Source organism: Sabethes cyaneus, chromosome 2, assembly GCF_943734655.1.
Source record: "Sabethes cyaneus chromosome 2, idSabCyanKW18_F2, whole genome shotgun sequence".
Lineage (NCBI taxonomy): Eukaryota > Metazoa > Arthropoda > Insecta > Diptera > Culicidae > Sabethes > Sabethes cyaneus.
Window position 1 is genome coordinate 25,962,696 of NC_071354.1, and position 18,632 is coordinate 25,981,327.

Genomic DNA, 18,632 nt, shown 5'->3' on the forward strand with positions numbered 1-18,632 from the left:
CGACCAACTTCTGACTATCGATCATAAGCCAAGAAGTCCAAAAAGCGACTTCTTCCTCTTCTGAAGTCTAACAACTGTCCTAAAACCTGGTCAAACATTTATCTGGACGGATAGATCAACCTATAATTCGGGACTGGAGTGTCGCAAAAACCCCATAAATGACTCGATTGCAGTATTTTTATTCAGCTTTAAGTTTCACAGAAGTGAATCACAGTATATTCTTATATTCTAGCACTACTTTAGAGTAGTGACAGGTAACTAAATTAACCCTGAATATATCGTTACCTTTATGTTTACGAATGAATTGCGAAATCCGTTTATGCAAGCAATTTTCAATGTATGCTGTTCTGTTGTTGTTGAGGAAGTGATGAAAGGCTCAGGTTCAGTCTTGGTCCGCCGTTCTAAGACAAACCAATAAAGTTGATGAATAAAGTTTCTCCAATTTACTCGGTTGTAAGCTACCGCTCTTCAATTCCTTGGACACTGAGTACTATCCGCTAGATCTAGCCCCATCTGATTTAACCATCTTGCTCGCTGTGCCCCTGGTCATCTTGTTCCTACCGGATTTGAAGCGAACACCATCTTTGGAGGGTAGTTGTCCGGCATTCTTGCAACATGCTCTGCCCATCGTATCCGTCTAGTTTTAGCCACCCTTCGAATACTGGGTTCACCATCGAGCTGCGCGAGTTCATGGTTGATGGCCGTGGACAGTTACATATTCCTTGCCAGACCATGGCCTTCTTTGCGAATTTATCAGCAAATACGAAATTATGCTTGTCCGGTCCCTCGCTACGCTCAGTTGCAAAGTAAAATCCATATCTTCGTCTAGCTTACAGAGACTATAGATTGCAAAGGCGACAAGGCACTCACAAACCGCTAAATTTTGAATCAAAGCGAAGAGTACTATCTATATCTATAAAAATCGATTTCTGTTTGTCTGCCCGAATGTTCCTTATAGAATCGAAAACTACTGAACCGATCGGCGTGAAAATTTGCATATAGGGGTTTTTGGGACCAGGGAAGGTTCTTATGATGGTTAGAGACCCCTCCTCCCACTAAGAGGGGGGCTCCCATTCAAATGAAATACAAGTTTCCTTATAACTCGAGAATTAATCAAGCAAATGGAACCAAATTTAGCATGTGGGTGTTTTTGTAGGCATTTTTTTTTCTATGGTAAATTGAGACCCCTCCCCTCTTTAGGAGGGGAATAATGACCCCTCTCCCTTTTAAGAGGGGGGGCTTTTATACACATTAAATACAAATTTCCTCATAACTCGAGAAGTAATCAAGCAAATGGAACCAAATTTGACATGTGGGTGTTTTTGGAGACAAGCATTTTTCTATGGTGAATTGAAACCTTTCCCTACTTTAGGAAGGGGGGCTCCTATACAAATGAAATACAAATTTGCTCATAACGCCAGAACTAATCAAGTAAATGGAACCAAATTTAGCATGTGGGTGTCCGAGAAGATCGATTACATGGCACTCTGACACTTGACCTGGAATGACCCCTATTGAATTTAGCAAAAAATTCAGATCATCCCAATGGACACGGTACCTACCTATTCCTAGCGCCTTCACAAGCCACTGTTGAGCCTATAGAAATCCAGTTTACTGGCAGCAACCTACTGGGGGGATGTTCGGATGGAAGAAACGTCTTCAGGCACATTCATCGGTTTAATTTTCAATCATCTTTATCTCTTCATCAAAATAAATTGCATTACTTACACTAATAACACGAGTTTTCATTATCGATTTTGCTACAAACGATCACCACTTGTTTCGCAATCCTTGTTTTCGCTCTCTTATTCATCGTCTAAATTATTTTTCCTCCTTTTCGCTATTTTCTGCCTTCGGTTGGCGGCTTTCTCCGGCGCAACAGGAGCAGTTCAAGTAACGCTTATCGCACTAAATAAAATACATAATTTAATTAACCCTAGTACTTTGTATGTGTGTTTCGTGTCCAGTTTGCGGTACAACTCAATTAATTTACTTTAAAATTGCTTATCTATTTAACACTCTCTGGCGCGCGCGTCACATTCTAATGTGTTTATTTTTTTTCTTCCTTCTTTGCCTATTATGTGGATTTTCATCATCATCATCATCAACATCAACACCGTCGCTATCATCATTATCAGCTGTATCCATGTCTTCCTTTCCTGTTGGAGGGATAGGATGGATAACAAACGCAATCTTCTCTCGCACTGTTGTCTATTCTACTGCTGTTTTTAGCTAGCTTGCAAGCTAGTTAGCTAGCTAGTTTGTTTGTATCGCGATAAAAAAGCAGCTATTTACAATCTCACTAATTACCATTTGCCTTGTTCTTACCAGGGGTGTGTTTGTGTATGGATGGCAAACTGCCTGTGCTGAGGTGCGGTGGAGGGGAAAAGGTAGGTGGAATAACTGTGTGGAACTACAACACCGAGCGGAGCGAGGGGTGTTTCACTGCTGGCTTGGTTAGTTTGTTTGTTTGCAAATTTTCCAAGTATTTTTGCTTTCTGGTGATAATAATGGGTGCGGATCTACTGCTGTTGTGTTGTTCACTAGTAACTTGACCAATACCAGCTACCCTACCCCCAACCCCCCGGAGGAGAGGGATGGTGGATTTTAGCTTCTGCCTTTTTTGTTTACAGCGCGCGCGATTCGGAGACTAATTAAGATAAATGATTAGCCAGGGGTGTTCGGTTTTTCGGTTTCGATGTGTGTCAGTTTTTTTCGTTTTTAGTGTGTTTTTTTCGATAACTAATTAGTGCGATAAAGTGCGTACATTATCGAGAGTCGATGGTCGCCCTTTTTAAAAATTAGACTCGCGTCGAAATGATCAATTGACCTCTAAGCAAAGAATGATAACCTTCACTGAAGAAAAGACACGTTGAAAATTTCAATCTAGAGAGTCCGAGAGAGTCATGCAAGATTTTAATTTTTTTTGACAGATTTCACCTGGAAATTGCTCAATTAACGGGAAATTAACTTTTTGTCGAAAAGCCTAATTTCGGAAGCAGTTTTTGGGTGCAGTCTTCTTGCCAATCTGAACACAGCGAATATATTTTCATGCACAGAATTATTGTCTCCAACAAAAAAACTGCTTTTAAAATTTGCAGAACCGATGACGACTAATTTCACCTTAAATATAGAAAGAATTTCATCTAAATTTCAAACTTGGATTTAAACTCACTTTGATGTACGCACTTTGAAAATTTGGAATTTTGAAATTTGTGTGTTATTTACAATTTTTCAACCTTGCCCATTTTGCTATACCGAATCACAGACAAACAGACACGGCTCTTTGAAGAATTTTCTGGAAAGCAAGTATTTTGCAAACAGTTTTTAACTTAATTCATTGAAAAAGTGCTACCATTCGCCAAATACGCAAACATTCTCTGCTACAATAAAACGCGTGGCAAAAGATAAACTAGTGAATAATAAGTCAGTCTGTTTATCTGTGACCGAAGGTCCGAATTAACCGGTAAACATGTGCCACAGAATGTTTGCGTGACAGCATGGTTTCAGCATTTCATTTCGAATGCTAAAGGTGGGTGTGAAAGGAATTCGTCGGGATCGGGAGGATGACGCATTCACGCAATCGTTTTACTTTTTGGGTGCTAAATACTCGGCTGAAAATTGTGACGGTTACGGACTTGCGCCTTAATAGCACTTTGAAAGCAAATAGCCGGAATGTTTACTCGTTCTGGCGGTAGCAAAGTGTACTAATCCGGTCCCGTCGGTCGGTCGGTCGGTCGGCATTAGCCATTTAGGAAACCTACTTTGCGGTTTGAAAAGTTGATTAAGCTAATTTGTATTCATTTGTTTGCGTTGTTAGACAAACAAGACGTCCGTTGGTTGGTTGCCTGTCAAGTGCGTAGAGTCCCGTCCCGTCGGCCAGCTTAAATGTCACGCGTGTTCGAGTTTTGCTTTACATTCCATCTGTCAATTGTAGTAGTAAACATGGACGGGAAAAACCAACGCGTGGTGAAATGCGCCATCATGCTACCGATCGACTGACTGCCACCGTGCGTGTTGAATTCGACACTCATACTAACTTAAACGGAACGGTACGCCATATTTCAGCACCGTCTGTCGGCGTCGGCGAGGTGAGGCGACGCTGTCAAATGCGAACCACACCGGCCGGTAAAAGTGTGTGATTCATGGCCAACTATGTTGGCACTGATGGTAATTTGAAAACGAGGGGTAATCGTGTTTGCGCCTGGGCAAGGCTATTTAATTTCTAGGGTTTCCTTTTACATTACCGGTGAGTGCGGGCGCGTCCGATGGCCGGCCATGTTGGAAGCTAAACAGTAGTAACAAGGGGGAAAGAATGATATCTAAATTGCACCATGAGTGTTGTACGCGCCTATATTATAGCCTATGAATGAGGGAGGAATAGAATAGAACGGACGGGTTTCGTGGGTGTGTTTGTGTGTGGGTTTGTCGGCCATTCCGAAGAATTTCGGAACGAGGAACCGTAATATTTACATAATTGCTTGGATATTGAGTACTACCGGCCTGCTGTCCTAGTGCCGTTCGTGTTTGGTTAGCTGCAGTGGGGTGGATCCTTCGCGACCATTACGGCTGGACACTTCGATGTCGGACTCGTCGTCGTGTACGTTGATTTCTTCGTCCGACTCACTGGGGATGGGGCTTGCCGATGGGTTCGAGGAACAACTTGCTGCGGTGGCCGCATACGAACGGGTCAATCCGGCGAATAGGGCCGCCGCCGAGGAGGGTACCAGGGAGCGGAACGCACTATGCTCACCGCCCATTAATAATGGAGTTGATGCTGTGACTAATGACGCCGCTTGAGCTGCTGCCACTGCTGCTGCCGCTGCCTGCGCCTGGTGAGATGACGTTCCCACTGCCGGTGAGGTTGACTGGTTTTGGTGATGTGCTCCCGTGAGGCCCACCAGCGGTTGGACTCCGGTGACCGATCCCGATCCTGGTGGCGGCGGGGAACCAGGGGTGAAAGCGGAACTTGCTGCTGCTGCCGCTGCTCGGGAACTCGGGGAACTGGACCTTTTTAAAAGATTCATTCTTTGATGACGTCGCCATTTCGCCCGTCTGTTGGAAAACCAAACCTAGTAGTTCAAGTTATAGTATTAGTCAAACACTTATGACTAGGGTCTCGACTACTAACCTGTACGCGGGCTTCGCTGAGCGACGTTCGTGATGCCAGCCGTTCCCTCGTACTCACACACGGGTAGTGCGACTTGTCAAACTCTTTCTCCAGCTCTTCCAACTGTTCCGGCGTGAACGTCGTCCTATTCCGTCTAAACTTTGGTTGATCCCCGTCCAAACTGTTCGAGTCCTCTCCTTCGATATCTGAAACCAACCATCAGGAGCTCATCAATAAAAACTCGTCCTCCGAATCCGCTCATCATTTACCAAACTCACCAATCAGTCGGTTGCCATCCGGACTGCCGAGGGTGTCATGCGAGCCCGAACCGGGCGATCCCAACGTGACCGGCGTGGAGTTACTACTGCTTCCCGGCGGAGTCATTCCCGGCAGCGATTGGCCCGGTGGCCACAGGTGTGTTGGTGCCGGCCAGGGGAAACCCCCGTACGGTGGTGGAGGATACAATCCATAGCCGGCGGCGCGAGCGAATTCCGCTGCCGCCCGTTCGGCAGCTCGATTTCGTAGGATGCGGTTGATAGACGACACCGACGGGGCGGTCGCATTGGTGCAGACGCCTGTTTAAGAAGGAAAAAAGAAAAAATGCGGGAAGAAACGATCAGCTCAAGTGATACAGGAGAGTGCGTGCAGTGACTCTGAAAGCCTGGAGGAAACGGGACATCTGTTATCGTCGTTGCGTCGGTTTTGTGCAGTTGCACTCGGCTGCGGCCGCGGCGCGGCGGCAGCTCAGATTCGCAAACGCAAACACCAAACGACGACGAGAGACGAGAAAAAAAACTAGTTTATTTATTGCGTTATTAATAATATTTATTCGCGTATTAATCAGTGATTTATTGCCGATCTGCGAGCGAAGAGAGCACGTTTCGAACAACCGGGTCTGAAACGGGTGCGCGCAGGCGCAAACGATGCGCTGTTGACAAAAACACAACAGCAGGATTAGCAGTATTTTTCATCGGAACGAGTTCACAACCGATTAGCCCCGGTGTGAATAGAATGGCCGTGGGAGATGGTTTCTTAGCAACTAAGCAAGCAACCCAAGCTAGAGGAAAAAAGCTAATGTTCATTCAACCTGTCAACTGTCACCACCATCTGTACTGTAGTTAGTAGCGAGTGACCCTACGGCTCATGCGATGCAATCGGCAACCGTGCTGCCCTCATTCCAGTTGACTGCTCCTTCGGCCGAAACGGAGTAGTGCCAATACAAAGTGACTTGTTTGAGCATTTTACAGCTCACTTGACCTTCCTCTCGGGAGGGTTTCGGGATTTCGGGTGAAATTTTACTCACAAACTGGTGCTGCCCCAGTCGAACGGACGGACGGACGAAACAGAAGAATGTGTTAAAAGTGTCAAATTATACTCAAACCGTGCTCACTGGGTCGGATAATACCGGGAAAAATATCTTGGCCCCTGCAGAAAACCGAAATAAGTGGAGTAAAAGAGTTGGTAACTCTTTTTCCTACCTTCTCCTCCGCCGCTCCGCGACGATTCACCCGAGCCCGAGGGAGATTTCAGCGCTCGCGGATCCCGCGAGATTTCGGGATCAGATTTTTTTTTGTTGAACCATAATAAAGACGACGACGGATAGCGCGGACGGAAAGAAGAAAATCTTATTTAACTAATTTGATGTGTATAATTCTCGTGTTTACATTCTGTATAGTCGCTTGCTTCATGCTGTTCGTTCCGAGCTTTTTTTTCGGCCGTGGATTTCGGTTTCGAGGAAATGTAGCGACGACGGTTTGTTTCGTTTTGGAATTCGTACAATTCCAGTCAGTCAGTCAGCGTTTCGGTGGGTCCATCAGGGCCTTGATTGACAGTGCTCAGTGATGGCCACCTTCGGCGCAAAACCGGGGCGGCTTCTGGTTGCGCTGGAATGGTCTCCGGTTAGGTACCGGGAGCTGGCACTGGGACCGACCGTGTGGAATGAAGTTTTCTAAAGTGGAATTAGTCGCAGCTGCCCCCGACCCCCCAACCGGCCGACGACGTGGTGCTCGTGATTGCCCGGAGATGCCGCATTTGATGCGGAGGTGACAGGTTTAAGTTAAATCGTAAATTGAGATGTACTTCGGTGGCTATGATAGCTTTCGAGGATTACGTGGAATTTCGATGGCGGTTGCAATCGAGTTCCAGTCGTGGCGATCAGAGGGAGCTTGATGGGATTTATGATTTAATTCTTGACGGCTGTCTAAAGTGAAGATCATATTAGCTAGTCTATTCTAGTAGAAAAATAGCTTGATTCATGGTGGATGTCAGTCACGTCACGTTGAGTATGAAACAACTTGTTCTTTCAGAAAGCTTCAAAATTACGGTTTTTGCATTCCTAAAAAAGCAGAAAATGGTGAAAATAAATCCTTTCCTAAACAGAAGAAAGTGTGAGCAGGGGAGGAAAGCATAGATTCTTAGACCAGTACTTATAATGCATTTCATGAAAGTCTTAAATGAAATATTTTTTTCAGGCTCCGGCAGCGTTTCTCTTCCAGAGTCTGATCGTTTCTAAGGATTATTCTAACATTGAACTGATCATGGTTCAGCTATTAATCACAACAGAACAATAATGAAAAGAGTGCATTAGACTCCAATGCTATAATTTTTGATACTGATAAGTTCGGTTACATGGCTCTTTCTAGTAAAAACGAGGAGATCTCGGTGTGGTTGAAAAAGGTGGTACCGAGTTTACCTTGCTGAAAGGAAGCAAGCCTTGTTACTGCGCAAAAAATATTCCACGGCAAGAAATTCCTGATCACTTGCCTTTCGATAAAATGCTGCATTCATTGATAGGAACCTCAAAAAACTTAGAGAGTCAAAATAAGAAACCCAATACAGTAGGATTTCGATTTTGGCAACAAATGTGTGTCGCCTATGTAGCCAAAATCGAAACCGTGCCAAAATAGAGACCGTTTTTTGAAATGAAAAAATTGAATGTAAATGCGTTAGAAATTGACTAATAGCGAATTCATAAACTTTTTTTCATGAACACACTAAGGGCAATATGTTTTCGTCATTCAAAGTATGTTTGCGAAAACTGACTGATATGCATATTTTTGGAAGTAAAATATTTTGTGTTGCCAAAAACGGATACTTTTGTTGCCAAAATCGAGGCATGCTAAATTGATATATGGCGAATTCTGGAGCAATCAAATCCCAGTGGAATATATGCAGGTTGGTCGCTAATAGTCGATAAAGCTTTTTTGCGTCAACTCGCAAGCATAGTCTTAGTCATAATGTCATTATGTCACAGAATTCTAAGAACCCTGATAATTAGGCCACTCCTGGAACCAATGGTAAACTAAACATACGGTTTCACAAAACGGTCTGAGGACTCCTATTTCGATATATTGGTAATGGAAACTTTTTCGGCTTCGCAATTCTATCAACTACAACTACAACTACATGCACAGTACTGCACCACAGCCATACAAACATAACTCTTGGAAAAAAAATGAAGAAAAGTTATCGTCACGCCCATTTTCCTTATGAATATGAATATATGGTACTACCACCTGTCTCAGCAGAACATCCGTTCATAGCAATGAGCCTATCATGTCAAAAAGAGTTGAACATATTCAACGATTGGTCATGCTTCCCAACTCTTGTATGAAGGGCCAAAAGGGAATTGGTCGATAAGCAACATCACTTACACGTACCAGGGATTTAGAGAATCTCCTTCCAAGGGCTAAGTCACCTGAGTCAATCGTTGAATAAACCGTCTTAATGCAGAATGACTCCAGCAGGTGGGGAGAAGAGCCCGCTCATTATCCACGATGTGTTGTTAATCGGGCCAAGATTAACCCTAGAAAGTTGACTGTTTCACTCTCCCTAGGCCCACCGCTTCAAACAAGTGCTCTGATGGTCCCTCCCTCTTCCCGATTCTAGTTTATTTATGAAATGTGGTATATATGGGTAAAAATGGAACAATCTCACCAGTAGTCCTTCGAATGGAATAGAGTTGCGTCCTTTTGTTTCCATAAATGCTTCTAATAATTAATTTAATTTTGCTTCTGGTATCCAATATCCATGTGCAGTATTAACACTCGTATTGGCCAAAGTTTTCACTATAAAGCAGTAAATGCTTCATAAGCTAATATCGTCACGCCCATTTTCCTTGAACACTATCTATGATCGTCATTTCCAACTATTAACTTACAATAGGAGTGTTCCTCGAACAAGAAAATATTTCTATATATTTCATTTCTTTCCTTTCGTTAAAAAGCGCCACTTTGACGAATACAGACACATTGCCAATCCACTATAAATTTCAAATGACTGTTGTAGTGTACGACGAATGAGAGTGAGTGTTATGTCTGTGGTATTACTGTGTTTTAGTATCGTCAGACCATTTTACCAATCAGAAAATCGGTCGCTGGTTTTTCGGCTATAACTTAGGAACGAAAAAAATACACTGACGTGAAATTTCTATTGCTAAAATATTATAAACTGATGAATAAGAGAAACATATTTTGAAAATGTTCTACAAGGTCGAACGTAGTTTTTTCTATTCTTCGGAGTTTTCGACTACCGACTTTTCCCAGGTAATATTTTTCCCAGTTAGTTTTCATTAAAAATGTTTGCTCTATATTACTTGGATATTTTAAAAAGAATCAAAGATTAGAACAGTAAATTCGCTTTAACGAAACATTAGGTGTAAAACAACTTCAGATTTCCTCCTATATTTGGTTGTAAGCACTGGCAACAGGTTTGAACATTCAATACCTCATCTGCACATAAAAAATGTACTAAACTTGGTTAAGCTCGACACTTTCCGAGAGGTCAATTAAACGCCTTCGTGTGACAATCCGTGTGCTTTTACTGGCGCACCAGGCACCAACTGCCGGCCGTATTAGCATATCGCAAAAACACGACCATACCTATGGGCAAACGGCAATTGCCTAGGCGCCACCGATCGCAGTCTCTGATCGGATAGATACTTCTATTAATTGATATTGCTTGTAACAGTGTCAAACGGTGCACACAAGCACCACCATTTTGGCTAACGGGAGAAGGGGCGGGGGCTCTAATGAACTGTGACCGGCCGGCGCGCCATCCAGCCGACGGCGTCGTTGCGGTCGCTCCAAATTCTAATGCTGATGCACGCAACTCCTTTTTCAAACCCCAGGTAATTGTGCGGCTTCGGACGGAGATCGATCAAGCCGGCTACAAATCGAAATAATTGACTCGACCTACGCGGTGGACAATTACTGCCGGCGGAGTCCAATTCTTTATTTTCCGACTATTATCATTGAAGTAGTCGCTGCGAAGGGGGCGATTAAAATAATTTGTTGACGGTGTGGTTGCGTGATCTTTCGGTGGTTCCAAAACTGTCGGTGAATTGACCAAAACTAGGGTCCCGGAAGGGCCTTAATTCGATTACCGTACTATTGCTGTTGAGGTGACCGCAGGCGGCGGCGGCAGCATCTAACTCATGGCAACCCGCTTGTGACCTAGCTCTAATAGGTTCGAAAAGCTTCGGAAGCCCCATTCAGTCAGTGAAGGCCCAATCTGATCTGGTTCCATTCCCCCATGCTGACTCGGGGGGTTATTATCTCAAATTAGCCGGACTGTTCCGTGCCCGTTCAGTTCAATGTGTGAATTGACTCGCCGCCTGAGTGTGCAGTGCAGATAGAGAAAACACAGTTTCAGTCAGCGGGAGAGTTTTGTCGGAACCTGCGCAGATCGTAAATTATCGTCCGAGCAGAAGCGTCAGGATTTCAATTATCACCGCCAGTGGATCGGGCTGGGGTTCGCGTAATTATCATTCACAGCCCCGACGCAGCGCGACGGGCCCGATGACCCCACGCGAGAAAACCGATGTGTTCTGGCCGTCGAAAGATGCCCTTTTGTGTGTGCGGATACAGGCGGATTGTTGATCTTCCTCTAGCGCAGAATGGCGGCATTTCAATTACCGCCCCACTAGTGCGCGGCGGAAATAATCAATCGATAAACATGAATAATGACCATTCGAACGTGTGCGACTGACTTGCTGGCACAGCGGAGCTCCGCTCCGGAAGGTGTTGCTTCGGTGGAAGTTGAGTATGATTGATGTGTCGGACGGGTTCGCACTCCGACAAGGACACAAAAGTGTGCAATTTATGCATTCCGAATGCTTCAAACCTGAAAACGACCGAGCAAGCAAAGTAGTACATTTGATGCATGATATATAAATCATTCCTTTGAAAAGATTATTATACCGTTAAAATCCAACTAACCCAACTCCGTGTAATTGTAATATAAATACGATCATTACCTGAGAGATTTTGTGTTCTTGTGACGGATAACAAAATTATTCAATCATGTGTATTTACTAGTCAAGAAACAAACTGAGAAAAAAGATTTGAAGTTGGCTTTAAAAATCGTGAAACAAAAAGGAAATTTCGTTGGACATGAGTTCAAGTTTTATGTATAAAATCATTGGCATATTCGATCAATCTGTGGTACAACGACAATGGCGTCACTGTAGGTCCCGAGGGTTGGAATATGGCCAATATACTCGAGCAGAATCACAGCATAGTATTGTAGCGTCCTTGATGGAATCCTGATTTGACGCCCCATGACTTCCTAAAACTGTGTTCCTTTGTGGTTTTTTTAGTTATACAATTATGAATGATTCGTATAGCGCCTATATCCAGTGCTTCGCTACACTTATTGCTTTTTTTACCTGTAAGTTCAGGCCCTTTTAAGTGCCTTTAAGACCTAGTGCCATTAGCGAGGGCCAGTCTGACTGAACGTAAGTGGAAGTGGATCGGACACTCCTTGAGAAAAGGAGCGAACAAGATCTGCAGAGAAGTAATCGACTAAAATCCGCAAGGACAACGTAGAAGAGGCAGACCTTGAAGCTTATGGGGATGCAGCTTAGCCAGCGACCTCTGGACTGCAGATGAGAACCTGTGTTGGTGACAGGTAAACTGATGGCGGGAAACCATCGACAGTGGAGATCTCTAGCCAGTGCAAGCAAGCTTGTCGCAAACAAACTGGAAGTGTCGTCTAGAACCGTGCATTAACCGTGCACGGTAAAAACGTTGCGCAGTTAACTTACAAATAAGAATGTGATGGCCTTACTAGCGCGACAAAAAAACAAACAACAAAAAATAAGACGGCCAAAACTCAACGATGCTGACATGGTTCGATTGCGTGGTGATGGACGACGAAACTTATTTCAACTTTATGTGGCAGACTTCAAACAGCTTTCTGTGGAGGAGTTCTCTACGGCAACCGGAAGCAGACACACATTTTCAAGCATATGAAACTGTCGGAGTTGACTAACAAATACATATCGGATTTGATTGTTACCGAGACCATCAACCAGGAAATTTACATGAATGAGTTTCTGGAAAAGTGTTTGTTGTCCTACGTAAAGCTAACATGATTGTTCTCTTCATCCGGGCCCACAACAAATCCTGCTTCCGATAAGGGAGTATTCATGAGATGCTCGCATAAGCTGAGTTTCGGTGGCATATGCACTAGTTTTTGGTTCTGTACAAAGTATGTAGAGAGCATGCTGCGATTGTCAGGGGCCTGATTTTCGTTACAGAAAAAATAAGGTGCTTATAGTACGCCGTAGCGTGCAGTTGGTCAGACTGGCCCCTGCCAAGGGCGCTAGTTTTAGGGGGCGCCAAAAACGTCCTAAACCTCAGTAAGGCACTCTCGAGTGTAGCGAAGTATAGAATGCTGGGAGTTGTGCGAATCATGTATGACAGTCTAATTCTAAAAAATAATAAACGTCGAAGGAACACTTTTTTACCACAATAGATCTAACTAATGGTCGCAGTGGTTCAGGCTTCTATAGAAAACACTGATTTTAAAAAAACGAAGGGGCGTTAAATCGGGTCTTCGCCAGGGCCTCTGCAAAGTCACGCTATGACGCACTGGAACCAATTCTAGAATCTGATCCAAAAACTGATAAAAAATGTGGACCAAAATATTGTCCACAATCTAGTCTAAATCTGTTCCAAAATCTGTAACGAAATTTTCTAAAAAATTTGGTCCACGATAGGTCCAGAATATGGTTCAAAATTTGGGTGCTGGTTTAAATCTTATCAAAAATATAGTCCATAATCTGATCAAACATGTAGCCCACAAGTCTAATTTATATTCTGGTCTGAGAATCTGGACCAAAATTTAATCCAAAATCTGATTAAAAATGTGCTCCAGAGTCTGGTCCAGGCTCAAATTCCGGTCTTGGTCTAGTATGGAGTTCGAAATCTGGTCCCACATCCAATCCAAAATCTGATAAAAAATGTGTTCCAAAATAATATCTAAAACCTGGTCCAAATTTGATAAAAATATGGTACAAAACCTGGCCCAGAATCTGATGGAGGTTCAACATTTGGTTTAAGTCCTGAATCTTGCCCAAAATTTGGCCAAAATCTAAACAAAACTGTAGTCCGAAATTTGGTTCAGAATCTAGTTCAAATCTGTTTCAACATTTGTTACAAAATCTGGAATAAAATCCAGTCCAAGAATAAAATCTAGTCCAGGTCCAAAATATGGTCCTGGTCCAGAATCTGCTTCAGAACTTAATCTAAAATCTGTTTGGTGGATTAAAATCTGATCAAAAATGTGGCTTAAAATCTGATTTATAATCCCTTCCAGTTCCAGTACCTGGACGCAAATTTGATGCAAAATCCGGTCCAAAATCTGATAAAAAATGTGAACCAGGATCGGGGCAAGGTCCACAAACTGGTGCTGGCTTAGAATCTAGTCCGAAATTTGATAAAAAAATGTTGTCCAAACAAGGATGATTCCTCCTCAGAAAAATTCACACTTTATTCATTCGCGATTTATTTTGCTCCTTTATTTTGCTTTTGTTTCTACTTTTCTCTTTTTTACTGACTGCGATTGCTCAGCAACCTGCACATTGATGTTCTACCTTCCACTCATTGAGGAGTGAAATGAGAAACAAAATGTTAATACGCTTTCTGGTTGCCCATGATATGGGACACAAAAAAACTGTTTAGACTTCTCGCAGCGGCAACAGTGCAAAAAACCCGATTTAATCCACCTAGTGGTGAAAGGAACCTTTGTTATACGGTCTTACTTGCTGTTTGAGATAAAAATCGACACGGCTTCGGAACATAATTCATCTATTAGTTAACGTTACGTAGTGCGTTGGTTTACATAAAATTTTTGAAAATTGAATAAGTTTACAAAATTTGAACAAAATAGGAACACTTAAATTTTGATAGATCCTTTATTCATGAAATTGCTGAGTAAGGATAAGTAAGTTGTTATTAATCTGAGTAAGTGCAAATAAAAGTAAGTTGTAAGAGGAAATCTTATCATATACATTTTGTAGTAAAGGTCTAGTTTATAGGTTTTTGAACTATGCATAGTTTCCTGTAATGCTATTCTATTTGAATCACATCAGTAGAGTTTTCTTGAATAATTTTCATCAATTTTTATTAACCTTCGGTTACTGTATTTGATACAACACGTGTAGGTTTTCCAACTCAATTTTGTTATAAAGTTTAAAATGCATCCGTCTGCTGGTAGTCGAGTAATTCGGAGTCAAAATTAGGGTATTCTTTATAATCAAAGTTCTACAGTTCCTAAGCAAGCAAACATACAGGTACACTATATTCAGCAAAGTTGTGTATTTTTATTATTTGTACAATTTTGTAGTACATAAGAAAGTTATACAACAATTACAAAAAGAGCAAAAATTGAAAAACTGATTTTACAAATTCATATACAATAAATAAGATTTTTCTATCTTTGGTGCAGAGATAGAAGGTTACTGTCTTCAGCAAAATTTCTTGTAATAATATGCTCTATAACTTTGCAGAACACATCAATGTGTTATATGGACACTGAAGAAAAATAAATTTTTTATTTCACTTTTAGGGGGATTAATCAAAATTTAAATTCTACCAGACGATAGAGCTTTCAATTTCAAGAAACTCTTCTAAAGGTTTGAGAAACTTAAAACCAAGTTTTCCCAGTCAAAACTCCCTTGAACACGTTTTCTTTGGTTTGGGACTATTTTGCGCGCGAGTAACTGTGTTGGCGCGAGTATTCGAGGGTTAATATCTTTTGACCGGTAAAACCAATTCTTATGAAATTTTGCATATATATTCGTAGCGTCAAAACCTCTCGATTGATATTAAAATAATTGAAATTAGGTAAATTTTCTTGGTTAAAATCATTATAAATTATTGTTTATTTTGGTGTGGTGTATACGGTTGCTCATAACTTTCAAATTAAACGTCCAATCAAAAAATCATTCAATAGTGATCTATTTGGATATATTATCTTTCAAATGAGACTAATAGCGCATAAATCGGCTTGGCCATCTCTGAGAAACAGGCGATAATTATTACCTTGTCAAAACAGGTTTTTTAAGGCTAACTTTTAAACTACTTGTTTGTTTTCAATAACAAATTCCTGAACAATTTAGCTTTAATAAGGGCTTTCATTTGATACTAAGATCGTTGAAATCGGTCATGTACTTCCGGAGAAACCCATGTCACGTATTTTTCACATTTTTGCTTATAACTTTTAAACGAAACGTCGGACTGCAAAGCAATTCAATAGTGATATACTAGGCAATAATACCTTTCAAACAAAAGTAATAGCGGATGAATCGGTTCAGCCATCTCCGAGAAACAGGCGATAGAAAATGAGCTGCACACACATACATACACACACACACACACACACATACAGACATTGCTCAATTCGTCGAACCCTATCGATTGGTATATGACACTTGGCCCTCCGGGCCTTGGTTCTATTTCGCGTTTAACGACCAATTTCTAAACCTTTGTTATATAGTATAACAAAGGTAAAAATGTTGCATATGACGATAGAAGATGATAGGTTTGGCAACATTGAAATTCCCGTGCAGTTGCTTTTTCGGTCAATGAGAAACTGAAGTTTGTTTATATTTTGTTCTTTATTTTTGACCTGTTGCGCTTTGCGTGGAAGGATTTCTCATTTGTCGCAGCAGTTCTGCTCATTAAATTGAACAAAACAGGTGTACTTTTTGCACAATGAGTGAAGAAATGACATGCCTGAGTCCAAAATAACACCCAAAATCTGGTTCAAATCTGATGAAGATGTGGTCCAAAATCTGATCTAGAATCTGGTGCAGCTCTACCCGAGCAGGAGCGAAGAGCAAAATAATATAAAAACAATATTAAACTGTGTTATAATGCTATATTTTGTTATTGAATAGATATGGAAATACATTGATAACACATTTTGTTATTGAGTAGATATTTAAAACAGTGGTCAAGACTCGAATGACCAAAAGTTAAAGGGTCTATTAATAAATAAATAATAAAAGAGTGGTTGTAAGATGAGTTAATAACTGATTTTGTTATCATATCATATTATGACCTTCAAATGACATTCGATCTATTTCATAAAATTTTATTTTATTAATTAAAGAGATTTTAGATTATAAATATTTTATAAAATGATTTTGTAATATCTCATATGCTACTGCATTTGTTATTCAATACCTTAATAATACTAAAATATGTTATTCCAAACTCTGAATATAGTCATGTTATTGCTTTGTTATTCAAATAACACACGCAGGTATTCTTTTGGCCTTAAAGGAGCACAATTTTGATATTATTTTTTTTTATTTTACCAACTATGTCAGCCAAAACAAGACCAAATTTTGATATGAGTTATTCGATTTCCATAACACATTTTGATATTATTTTACTCTTCGCTCCTGCTCGGGTAGGATCCTGTTCAGGTCCAGAATCTGGTCCAAAATCTGATCAAAAATGTGGTCTAAAATCTTATTCAATATCTGGTCCAAATTTGATAAAAATGTTGTCCAACATTTGGTCCAGAATCTGATGGAGGTCCAGAATGTGGTCCAGACCTGATCTAGAACCTGGGTTCAAAATTTAAGCCAAAGTCTGATTCAAAATCTGGCAAAAATCTGATCAAAAATAATTCGTTCAAAATTTGGTCTAGAATCTAGTCAAAATTTGTTCTAAGATCTGAAACAAAAGTTGATAAAAACGCGGTTCGCAATCTAGTCCTGAATCGGAATCAGGTTCAAAACCTTATCCTAAAGCTGATTGATGGTTTAAAAACTGATCAAGAATCTGGACCAGAATCTAGTTTCAATCTGTTTCATAATTTGCTACAAAATTTGGAACAAAATCTGATAAAAAATTTGGTTCAAAATATAGTGCAGGGCCAGAATCTGGTTGGTGGTTTAAAATTGTATCGGAAAGAACACGGACTTAAGAAACGATGGAGTGCTAAATCGGGTCTGCTTATAGTTGTAGATGATTACGATTTCTTTTACGTGATTTCACACGATTGATGTACGACGATTAATGTACGGCGGCCTCACGCGAAAGTACCATGTATGCGTTTCTGAATGCGTAGCAAAGATTGGCGGTATGGTCAGTGATTCTCTTCTAACCGTCAAGGACCCTTTGGATTCTGGCATCGGCCGTTTGCAACATATTATACTCCAGCTGGTAAAGATAGTGGAACGTAAGTAATTGAAGAATATATCACTGGACAAGGGTACCATAATGTACTTCGCGTGATTGCGGCCGCAATAAGGCGGAAGTTCGGAAAGAATTGCGAATTGGTAGATTGAGAAATGGTGTTGAAAAGCGCTTTTATTGTAGGCTGAAACTGACGATCCAATTGATGGACTTTCTTCTACCGCAACGGCCTCCTAAAATTTTCCAAGAATATGCAAAAGACATTCCCGAGTGAAAAGGTCGATACAAAGAAATCTAGAAATACCCTAGAATAAATCGTAGCGAGCTCTTTAAGCCGCCGCCAAACATGCCTCAAATTATCAAATCAAGTCGCTGAAAAGCTACTCTTCCTAAGTATAATGAATTTCAATCTCCGAACAAGTTTCTCGTCAACATCAATTCTTGAACTCTTAATCAGGGCAAAATCCTAATCAGTTGGCACAATCTTAACAATTACCGAGGTAGTTTCCTTTTACATTAAGGGGAATAAAACTAAAACTCATCTATCGATAAAACATAGACAGTGAATTGTATGTATTGAAAGGAAATGGCGGCTACTTCTAGCAAATAACCCCCGCCACCATTTGAATTCGTTTTCGCTACTTAACTATTTGATGCCTACGAACGATAATAAATCGTAATTTCCGCGTTTTGCAGTCGATATAACTGTAAAACACGTACAGGTAGAAGTCCGCGCGCTAGAAGCCCATAGAGAGACACTGGAAATCCGATGATTATTTTTTACGACTGCACATTTTGCTAATTTAATTCATTTCCATGCTTAGATTCACGGTCCCCCCGTTGTCGGAACGGTCGGCAAGCGCCGTTGCCGACCGCCACTAGTGGCCAGTTCGTTAGTGCGACGCACGGTGCGATCACGGGCTGCCAGCCGTAATCAAATCAGTGCTTTATTAAAGATTTTTATGGCCCCGCACGGTTGTTAAAATACGATCTTCTGAGGGGACATTTCTGGTTACCTGTTTTACGACCTGATCGGTCGGCGAACAGAAACAAAACTTACATACACACTCATTTTTTTTTTATTA

At 41.3% G+C, this 18,632-nt stretch overlaps 1 protein-coding gene across 3 annotated transcripts in view; it reads right to left on the reverse strand.

Moving 5' to 3' along the window:
- Positions 1–1,701: 1,701 nt before the first annotated feature.
- The window catches only part of LOC128738519 (paired box protein Pax-6-like), a 140,237-nt gene continuing 123,306 nt past the window's right edge, over positions 1,702–18,632 (reverse strand). The window contains exons 4-6 of one of the 3 annotated variants that reach the window (XM_053833724.1): positions 5,389–5,685; positions 5,132–5,316; positions 1,702–5,072 (exon numbers count right to left, since the gene is read on the reverse strand). In XM_053833724.1, coding sequence (XP_053689699.1) covers positions 4,512–5,072; positions 5,132–5,316; positions 5,389–5,685 — 1,043 coding nt within the window. In that variant the 3' untranslated portion in view covers positions 1,702–4,511. Of the gene's footprint in view, positions 5,073–5,131; positions 5,317–5,379; positions 5,686–18,632 lie in introns of all 3 variants that reach the window. The other 2 variants (XM_053833723.1, XM_053833725.1) reach the window with 2 other exon arrangements.